The 10,492-nt window shown below is 37.6% G+C and overlaps 1 protein-coding gene across 2 annotated transcripts in view; it reads right to left on the bottom strand.

Annotated features, from left to right (window-relative positions):
- The window catches only part of ano6 (anoctamin 6), a 19,341-nt gene that overhangs the window by 5,086 nt on the left and 3,763 nt on the right, over positions 1-10,492 (bottom strand). Inside the window, exons 2-14 of one of the 2 annotated variants that reach the window (XM_020599694.1) lie at positions 7,605-7,676; positions 7,162-7,227; positions 6,791-7,078; positions 6,420-6,533; positions 6,169-6,284; positions 4,094-4,228; positions 3,643-3,748; positions 3,200-3,260; positions 2,777-2,922; positions 2,497-2,574; positions 777-1,005; positions 523-692; positions 343-440 (exon numbers count right to left, since the gene is read on the bottom strand). In XM_020599694.1, the coding sequence (XP_020455350.1) occupies positions 343-440; positions 523-692; positions 777-1,005; positions 2,497-2,574; positions 2,777-2,922; positions 3,200-3,260; positions 3,643-3,748; positions 4,094-4,228; positions 6,169-6,284; positions 6,420-6,533; positions 6,791-7,078; positions 7,162-7,197 (1,577 nt within the window). In that variant the 5' untranslated portion in view covers positions 7,198-7,227; positions 7,605-7,676. The remainder of the gene's footprint in view (positions 1-342; positions 441-522; positions 693-776; positions 1,006-2,496; positions 2,575-2,776; positions 2,923-3,199; positions 3,261-3,642; positions 3,749-4,093; positions 4,229-6,168; positions 6,285-6,419; positions 6,534-6,790; positions 7,079-7,161; positions 7,228-7,604; positions 7,677-10,492) is intronic. The other variant, XM_020599693.1, reaches the window with a different exon arrangement.

Here is a 10,492-nt window from a genome sequence, read left to right on the forward strand (position 1 = left end):
GGGGCTGAATTAATTTTGCACGCCCAATTTTTCAGTTTTTTATTTGTTAAAAAAGTTTGAAATATCCAATAAATTTTGTTCCACTTCATGATTGTGTCCCACTTGTTGTTGATTCTTCACAAAAAATTACAGTTTTATATCTTTATGTTTGAAGCCTGAAATGTGGCAAAAGGTCGCAAAGTTCAAGGGGGCCGAATACCTTCGCAAGGCACTGTAATTATTAGCCCAGAAAATTCACCTATATTTACTGTCATGGAGACAGGCTGCATCTAAGTTGTCATTGTTTTAATGTTACTTTTTAAAATATTTGACAAAAAAAGATCTTAGATTCTGCCTGCTTACGGTATCAAGACCTCTTGGACATTGTTCAAGATAGCTTTTCCACCCATGATGACAGCGAGCTGAGTTGTCAGCTCAAGCAGACAACCACCAGGGTCACACTGCAGAAACAAAGCACACATTAAGAGACAAGAACATCAAATTAATAAGTTAAACATGAACACCCAGATGAACAAGCAGTACCTCCTCGTTGCGGTATTTCCCCATGAAATAGACAGGTTTTCCAGGATAGCCCACTACTTTCCCTTTTGCAAAGGCGATGTAGAAACATGAGGAGTAATAGTTGACAAACTGAAAGAAGAACATCTTCAGGGTTAAGCTGTTCTCGTAGTCAGTCCTTGTCCGTGGAAGCTCTGGTGTTGTGTGTCAGATAAGAAAAGGGTTTGGGATTAAACCACATTCAGTCAGGAAAGTTCAGAAGGACAATTCAAACTCACCAAAGTCAGTGATCCAGATGGCGACTCGCTCATAGAGAATATTGAGGATCATAATTATGACAAAGCTGATGACGGAGGCTGTGACAGAAGTGACCATCTGAGGTGTCACGTACTCCTTTAGCGGCTCCAACTCTTTCGGCCCCTGAGCTCTGAGGCTAGTTGAGAAGGCAATGAAGACGGCCAGGCGGTAGACAATGATGGCCACAATGGATGCCAAGATCAACATAATCTGGAAGGCAAAGTACAGTTTTGTAAATTAATGCATAGGTATTGTGCTGAACCTGCAAACACAAGTTATCTGTATACATGCAAGCATACAATTCACTATACATGGAAAGCTATGTTTGCAAAAATAAATGCCAAATGAAGGAATATTTACACTGGTTTTAAATTACCTTTACTTTCAAAAAATCTGGAATTCCCCTACAATGAGTACCAAATTCTATATTTCTTTATAAAAACTTCATAGAACAATGGGTCTCATTCACCACCATCTTCCTAAGTGTTTTCTTAAATTTGTTCATGTTGTTCTTAAGAAAGGTCCTAAGAAAAGTCTACATCTGATTCATGAACGTGTTTGCACCTGTGTTCTTATATTGATGAATCTCACGTGTTCCTAAGATGAAAGTGCATGCCAGTCATTCCTAATTAGCACAGGTTAGCGCCACAACAATGCCCATAAAAGGGCATGAGACTGCAGGGCCTTGTGCACACATCTCATATAAAAATGGAAAAGAGAATCTTAGAAAGCCAGGAATGCTACAGAGAAAATCTAAAGATGTTGGAGCAACGAACGCCAAACTGAAAAAAAAAAACTCGAGTAGTTATGAAGTGGAGAACAGCAAATGAGCTGCCATATTTAGTAGGGTCAGTAATGGATATAAAATCAAACAAAAAAGATGCATGGGATGCTCTTGCTCATTTAGTGAGCACTGTATAAGATGAAGGGCACACAACCGATGAAGTAAATAATGGTTTGATCTCCAATTTGAGGCAACAAAACAAACAGCGCATTGGGGCCATACAACTTTCGGGAGTGCCATCAGCTGAGCAGACCTCCATGCGAACTTCAACTGCCCTGAGTCTGATCTCAGATGCGGTGCTGGACAAGCAAACACTTAGACAGACGGCCTCAACACTGACCAAAATATCCGAGAGACACAGAAATCAGAGATAAAAATATGCAATTCAACATGTTTGGTTTTTAAGTAATGCATTTCAAATTTCTAAGCTACAAATAATCACACTGGAAAAGTTAAATAAATTTTAAAACCTTGATTTATAAACAAGCAATTAATTGCTTTTTGTAATTTTCAATGTAGTGTTTATTCATTTCATCATATGGAGCCTGGCAGGCCAAGATGGTGATGTAATGAGAGCATCATTTAAGCACCATAATGCTTTGTAAAATAGTGGGAAATTATTTTAAATATTAATACTGACAAAACTGTTATATAATGTTATAAGATATAAACGACAAAAACTGTGGAACTGTGCACAAGTGTGCTCCTGAGTGTGCATAGATTCTGTTCTTACCTCAGAACAGATCCCAGTTAAAAAAAACAATGGTGAGTTTTTGTGAAAACTTTGTAAATGGGTTTTACAAAGAAATTTGTTCTTAAAAAAAGATTGGTGAATTAGGCCCATTGTGAGGGAACTGCAGACCAACAAAATAAATAAATAAAATAAACTGAAATAATAAATTATTTATTTACATTACCCAGAATAGGACTGTACCCGTTCCTAATGACACCCGAACACATCGTCCGCATTTTGTATAGGGCACTTTTTCTTTCACCTACATCACAAACAAACATTATGAAATACTGGGTTTTAACATCAGTGTTATGTGAATGTAGTTCTTCCACAAAGTGTACACTTTTTCCATAAAACTTCATATTTTCAAACATGTTACTTCTATGATCACAAAACTATGAAATACATTACTAGCTGCAAAATTAATAAAATACAATAAAAGAAAGCGCATGTGTGTGATTTACCCCTGTGACAGGGTTTTTCCTCTCATAGATACACTTGGCCTCATATTCTGGTCGAGGCTGTTCTTCCTGCTCAAGAAACTCCACAGTGTCCCACTCATATTCCAGCCTCGCCTGGTGACGCTTCCAAAACTCCAGGAACAAAGTTACTACAAGCAAGAAATAGACAGAAACAGGAAATGAGTACAGTGACAATAAAAAATAAGGAAACAACACCAAGTTCATAGTATTGTCTGTGTCTTCCTCCATAAACATTTGTAGTGTAAACTGTGTAATGCCTCTAATACTACCAAAAAAGACTAAATGGACAATTCAAATTATCAGTCATAAATACATCTTGGGGCTAAACTGGGGATGTCAGCATGTCTGCATGTGCTTTGTGTGAATATTCTGAAATGAAAAATATGTTAAAGATATATAACTTACCCCAGACTGACATGAAAACTGCAAATACTAGGGTTCCAAAGTTATCGAATATGCAAAGGTTCTAGAAAAAAGGAACATTACATTGTCACAGTTTTATCTGGCTTACCTGACTGTTGCTGTGCCACATTTCATTTATTCATCTTCTATACCGCTGCTGTGCCACATTTCTATATGTAAAGTCTGTAACTGCATTGTGCAGTGATGCAGTGCGAACTACCTGTTCCAAGTTTCAATTGATCATCACAAACTAAAAGTTCACACTTAACGCTAAATTCAACACTCACTGTGGCTATAATGGCACTTTTTATAATACAGTAAATACTGTGCTTAGAAGTCCTTTGCTTGCAAAATCTTACATTTTAAGAGGATATAACCAAAGGGTTCTTTGGGTGAATTTGTAACATACTCATGTTTTCTCCATGCTGAAATAAAATACCACTCACTTTTGACGCTTCACATGTGGTGTTTAACCTCCAGTATTTGCAATACTCATCACACTGTGGACACATCACTATTTGTCCTCCAATCTCAGGGTCACACACCTCTTTGCTGCAGAACAGAGACACAGAAGTCTATAAAATGAAAAATCTGTAAAGAAAAATTGTGCAGGCCAGACAGACTTGCTGCACTTTAAATAACCAGTCCTGCAAAATAATACCGCTGACTGAGCAAACTCCATCATCCCATGAAGACTGTGAGAAGTGACTGAAAGTGCTGGAAAAAGGTAGCAAGTGGGTCTTGATTTTTTTTTTTTTTGAGCTACTATTTCCAAGGTTCAAGAATGAACACTACACTAATTAAAATAATGATGTATAATAAGGTCATAAATGCAATGAGTTTATCTACATGCTCTCAAAAATGTTGGGGGCATTTAAGGAAGTGTATACTGCATACCTCCATGTGCTGCTTTCTTGAGTTTTGTATCCATAAATGAAGCAACCTAGTCCCACAACAGCAGCCCAAGCGAGCATTGACGTGTAGAAACCTAACCAGGCAAAGTAAATGCCAATCTTCTCCCCATAATATTTCCTGTGGGAAAACAAAAATTACTGGTAAACTAGCCTTAATGCCAATGTCCTCCTAAGGTCTCAAGCCCCTTCATAGGGCCCAAAACTACTAGCGGCACCCCTGCCTGTAAGTGATTAAGTGCAAGAAGTGCTGATTCAGCATCCGTACTATGTTATCCAATTATTTAATATTATTATTGTGTGGATGCTGTGCAGCCACACTCTTGTTTTCCATTTTTATAATTATTATTATAGTTTCTTCCGTACATTTTTTGCCGCTCATCTCCTCCCACATGCTTTCAGCTAGACAACCCATTCTGGTATCAAATTGTTCATCTTTTTAAGGACATTATGGCGTGTACTCAACTTTTTTTATGACTTTCATACTTTTTCATAAACTCAGCTTTTTTCACAAAAATTTACCCATTGAAAATGAATGGGACAAATTTTCACATCTTAATATCTTCAGCATACCTTCAGCTAAAACCACAATTTCAAATAATAATTATTCAGCAACTCTTCAGCTATTCATACCATAAACAGCTTTTTGATTTTTTTATGGTTTTTGCATAAATACATTTACATTTTATGTCTCATTTCAATAGCCACACTCTATTATTTCTCAGTGGGTAGGAATATCCTTTCTTTCTCATACACACACAGACACATGAACACCTACACCCCCAACACTCACGCACACAACCCTACTTGCTTTACATACTTTGTGGGGACCAATCAGAAAATGTTCACATCTTAATAAGCTCAGTATACTTTCAGTTAGAAAAACCATTCTGGTATCAAAATGTTCCGGTTTTTCAGGACATTATGGCATGTATTCAATTTTTTTTTACACCTTTCACTTTTAAAATATTTAGCATTTATTCTGAAAAACCTGCCCCATTCAAATGAATGGGGAAATTCAACTTCTGCATATTTTCAGCTATCAAAATGATCAGCTCCTCAAGGACATTCATGCTATTCATAATTTTTCTAAACTTCATACTTCTGAAATATTTAACTTTGTTTTGAAAATCTTGCCGCATTCAAATGAATGGGGGAAATTCTACTTTAGCATACTTTCAGCTATTTCAGGTATCCAAATGTTCAGCTCTTCAAGAACATTTATGCTTCCATTCAGAATTTTTCTAAACTTCATACTTTTTAAAATATTCAGCTTTATTTTGAAAATCTTTCCCCATTCAAATGAATAGGGAAATTTTTACTTGTGCATAATTTCAGCTATTAAAATGTTAAGCTCTTCAAGGACATTCATGCTTCTATCCAGAGCTTCTGTAAACTTCATACTTTTGAAATATTTAGCTTTATTTTGAAAATCTTGCCCCATTCAAATGAATGGGAAAATTCTACTTCAGCATACTTTCAGCTAGCAAAACCATTCAGGTGTCAAAATGTTCAGCATTTTCAGGGCGATCTTTCAGCACTCAGCATCCATAAGCATTTTCTTAAAAAAAAACGCAATTTTCTAGTTTATTTTCCTTTACTTCATTTTATGGCATTTGTTTACCTTTTTTTTACACTTCTAGCCATCCTTGGATAGGCTAATCCTGTGTTTCACGTCACAACGCAATGAACTGTGGGGAATTCGCTCAGGTAAAATCTGCAGAAACGCCAATTTACGGAAAGTGAGCATTAAGGGCTCAAATTGAAGGCGAGAGAGCCCTCATGCACTTGATGATTTCACAGTGGAACAGCCCTGAGCCCTCACTAACTAAGTATCTGTGAGGCTGTGAGTGTGCACATTAGGATTGGGGGACTGTGGCTCTATTGTTCACTGGTCATCAACTTCAACATCAACATTAGAAACTTGAACACAGGCAAACACTCACACCTTTTTATGGACAGATGGGCAAATAATTTTCATTTTAAGATTAAATAAAACACCATCATCAAAGAGCAATTGAAGATAATTTTGGTGAAAAGAAAATAAAAGCTTGTGTTCACCTTATGAGGTCAAACGGTTGCATCTTGTAGAAGCTTTTCGGATGAGCCCATTCATGGTAGAGCAGAAATCTCTCATTAGGGCAGCCCGCCTCTTTGGACTTGACATTGAACCTGCACTGAAAATTCCAAAACAACAGACCATATTTCCATATACACATTACAATATTATCTCCTATCCTGTAATACTAACGCCACAAAAATACTTCAGTTTGTATTTAACTATACAAAAAATAGAGAACAGACCCACTTACATCATGGAGGGGATAGGCAGCTTTGTACACTCCTCCATCCAGAAGTTTGTTGATGCCAAACTTTTTTATATTTCCTCTTATTTCATAAGGGGCACGACTCAGGATGTAGTTTGCCTGAGAAAAGAAAAACATACTTATGGTCCAGTTATCTTTATGCTGCTGATCAGTTCACACACTAAATAACACAATCAGCATAGACAAAATCATTTCTCTACCTTCAACAGGGTTCTTCTTGAGCTGCTCTTATTATTTACATTTATAAAATCATTTGATCTATTGAGACCTTTAGACTAATGCCATTCCCAAAAGGAAACAAATCAAAAGAACTTGCGGGCAGCCTGAATCGACTGCAACAACATGTTAAAACTTGCCATCCTGCTTCTCACGGATGGAGCGAAGAAGATATCCTTGTCCTTTATGTAGAAGTACTCCAGACGGTCTTTTTCAAAGGGGGCAGTGAAGTACTCGGTCTCCTTGCTGATCATCTTTTCATTGGGGTAAAAGTGTTTGGTGATGCAGGATAAAAAGTGCCACGGGGATGCCTGAGAGGACATGTCACTGGGCTGGATAGGGAGCTTGATGTGCAGGACCTCTGCATAGGTGCATAGCGTGTCCCATGGCATGTGGACTTTCACAAACATCAGTTTCTCATCTAATACCTGCAGAGCACAGAGTTTTATTGAAGTAGAAAAGACAAGATGAGAAACACCATCTTGCGAAGACTTGTATGTAATTTGCTTACAGATTGTGTGGCTTCCAGCTCCATTCCCATATTCATCAAACTGGCCTGAAAGAACTCCCGGCGTCTCTATGGAAGACAACAAAAAAAGGCTGCTGTGAGCTTCTTGATTTAAAGGTCACGCCTCCCTTTTGACCATTATGATTCAATTGTTGTACCAGATGTAATGTCAGTGCTAGGCCTCCACAGTACAGTAAATACTGTGAGCATTTGCCAAAGCACAGCCAAAGCTTATCATCTAAATGTACACAGAGTCATTTAACACACATTGTCACCCTCATAGCCTTCATTACATGATCAAATTTCCTCAGCGTTGTTCAGAAATCACCTTTCATTTAAGGGTTGTGGACGTTTTTCCATTTCACTGCCATTGTTCATACTATATAATCTCAATGAATGAAAACCCTGCCAGCAAGTTTGAGCAGGTTCTTAAGCTCTATACACACCCTGAACAGCTCTCCCTTCCTGCTTATCCTTGCTGTGAGGCGACAGCGCTAACCACTGCCCTGCTGTGCTGCCTGCAAACATAACATAACAAACATAAGAAAATAATTCAAAGAGAGTTTTGTATCATTTAAGCTAACAACAAGAACACTATCAGAGTCAAACCACACCCTTAAGTTTGTACAAAAAACAAGGTTTTTCAACTCCTGTTTGACGTGTGTTTAGCTTTAGAACCACCAGGTAAAGGGAGTGTCTGGTACAAGCGACTACACTCCTCATGCCTCGCTGGATTGAGTTTGGTTTGAGATGATTATGACCAAACTGCCTCAAGTCTGTGGCAAAGAAGCCCATGAGCCCTGGTCGCAACAGCTCTAATGGATAGTTTGGAAGATCAGCATCTACATAATATGGTTCTGGGGTGCAGGGCATGTCTCCTGTCAACATCCATTACCTTTGTTCACTGCTGCAGAAAAACAGGTACACTAAAACATTCCAAAATGGTTGTTTTCAAAGTCAAATCAAGAATCTTTATTGTCATTATGCATAGCACAAATTTTTTTCAGGCAGCTCTCGGCTTAAAAGACATTATTTACATAACACACAATTGTATACACACAATATAAAACTATGAGCAAATAAAAAGCGACGTATGGGACCTAATGAGGTCAGCAGCATGTTAGCAACTTGATGTTATCCACTTGCTCCACCACTTCCCCATTTATGAGAAGGATAAGGACCTTTATTGGCCAAGTATGTTATACACAAGGAATTTGTTTCCGGTACAGAACCAAAGCAGCCATCTGCGGCGCCAACTCAACCGATGGCTCTAACCATCAGGGGCAGGTTCAATATCTTGCCCAAGGACACTTCAACATGTAAATTGCAGGCCCCGAGATTCAAACCTTCAACCTTCCGGTTGGGAGACGACTGCTCTACCCACCGCACTGTCATAGAGCATGGTTTGTCTTCCTGGACCTCCTATTAACCACAATGGCCTCCTTAGTCTTGGCATTCAGGACAAGATTGTTATCTGAACACCACCTTGTCAGGTGCTGGATCTCGTCTCTGTAGTGACACTCATCATTGTCTGAGATGAAACCCACTACGATGGTGTCGTCTGCGAACTTCACAATTGTATTTTGTTGTTTTTCACCAATTAAAAACTTAACTTTTGCAATTTGTTCGCTTTGTCGAATTAAGGGTTTGCAATTTTAGCCTTCACAAGGTACAGTCTGCATTTCAAAACCACTTGATGGTTACAGTTGCCACACTGCAAGTGGCACTGTAAACCTATTGTGACAGACACTGGTACTATAGGAACAAACATCAGACCTGGATATGCCAGTTCATGTCTCAGCTTCCTTTGTTTGTGCATTTAAATCCCAGCACTTGTGATGTGTAAACAAACAAGTGGCACGTTAAATATTTAGCATATCAACAAAGCAGTAGTAGTGAAGATTTCAGGTTTCTAGACTGAGAAAAAATGGCAAAAATAATAAGGTTAAACAGAGTGCAAGCTTAGACTAGAGAAATGCATTTCCTGTCATAAATGCATGTGGATGCTGATAAGCTGAAAGATTGATGAGAAGAAATGGCTGAAGTTCTTTGTTGAAATAGTTGAGAAGAAATGGCTGAAGTTCTTTGTTGGATAATCTGAAGGATGAGGTGCAATAAAGTAGGAATGGCCTTGAAGAGCTGAACATTTTGATACCTGAATGGCTTTTCTAGCTGAAGGTATGCTGAACCTGTTAATAAAATGATGAACATTTTGACACCTGAAAGCCATATCTACCTGAAAGTATGCTGAAGTACAAATTTCCCATTAATTTGAATGGGGGGAAATTTTCAAAATAAAGCTAAATATTTCAAAAGTATGAAGTTTAGAAAAATTCTGAATCGAAGCATGAATGTCCTTGAGCAGCTGAACATTTTGACACCTGAAAGAGCTGAAAGTATGCTGAGTGTAAAATTTCCCCTTTCATTTGAATGGGGCAAAACTGTCAAAATAAAGCTAAATATTTGAAATAGCTGAAAGTGTGCTGAAGAAGAATTTTCTCAGTCAATTGAATGGAGAAAGATTTTCAAAATACAGCTCAGTTTCAAAGGTATGAAGTTTAGAAAATCTCTGAAGAGAAGCATGAATGTCCTTGAAGAGCTGAACATTTTGCTACTTGAAATAGTTGAAAGATTGCTGAAGTCAAATTTTCCCATTCATTTGAATGGGGCAAAACTTTCAAAATAAAGCTAAATAATTCAAAGGTATAAGGTTTATAAAAACCCTGAAGAGAAGTATGAATGTCCTTGAAGAGCTGAATATTTTGATACCTGAAAGTATGCAGAAGGATTACCCCATTCATTTGAATGGGGCATGATTTTCAAAATAAAGCTATATATTTCAAAGGTATAAGGTTTAGAAAAACCCTTAAGACAAGCATGGGTGTCCTTGAAGAGCTGAACATTTTGATAGCTGAAAGTATGCTAAAGTAGAATTTTTCCATTCATTTGAATGGGGCAAAACTTTCTAAATAAAGCTAAATATTTTAAAAGGATGAAGTTTAGAAAAATTTTGAATAGCAGCATGGATGTCCTGGAGGAGCTGAAAATTTTGATAGTTGAAAGTATGCTGAAGTAGAATTTCCCCCATTCATTTGAATGGGGCAAGATTTTCAAAATAAAGCTAAATATTTCAAAGGTATGAAGTTTAGAAAAATCCCGAAGAGAAACATGAATGCCCTTGAGGAGCTGAACATTTTGATACCTGAAATAGCTGAAATTATACTGAAGTAGAATTTCCCCCATTCATTTGAATGGGGCAAAACTTTCAAAACAAAGTGTGTGTGTGTGTGTGTGTGTGTGTGTGTGTTATTACAAACAATAAATACAAGCAGGA

The sequence above is a fragment of the Monopterus albus genome, unplaced genomic scaffold, assembly GCF_001952655.1.
Source record: "Monopterus albus unplaced genomic scaffold, M_albus_1.0 scaffold41.1, whole genome shotgun sequence".
In the NCBI taxonomy this organism is placed as follows: Eukaryota; Metazoa; Chordata; class Actinopteri; order Synbranchiformes; family Synbranchidae; genus Monopterus; species Monopterus albus.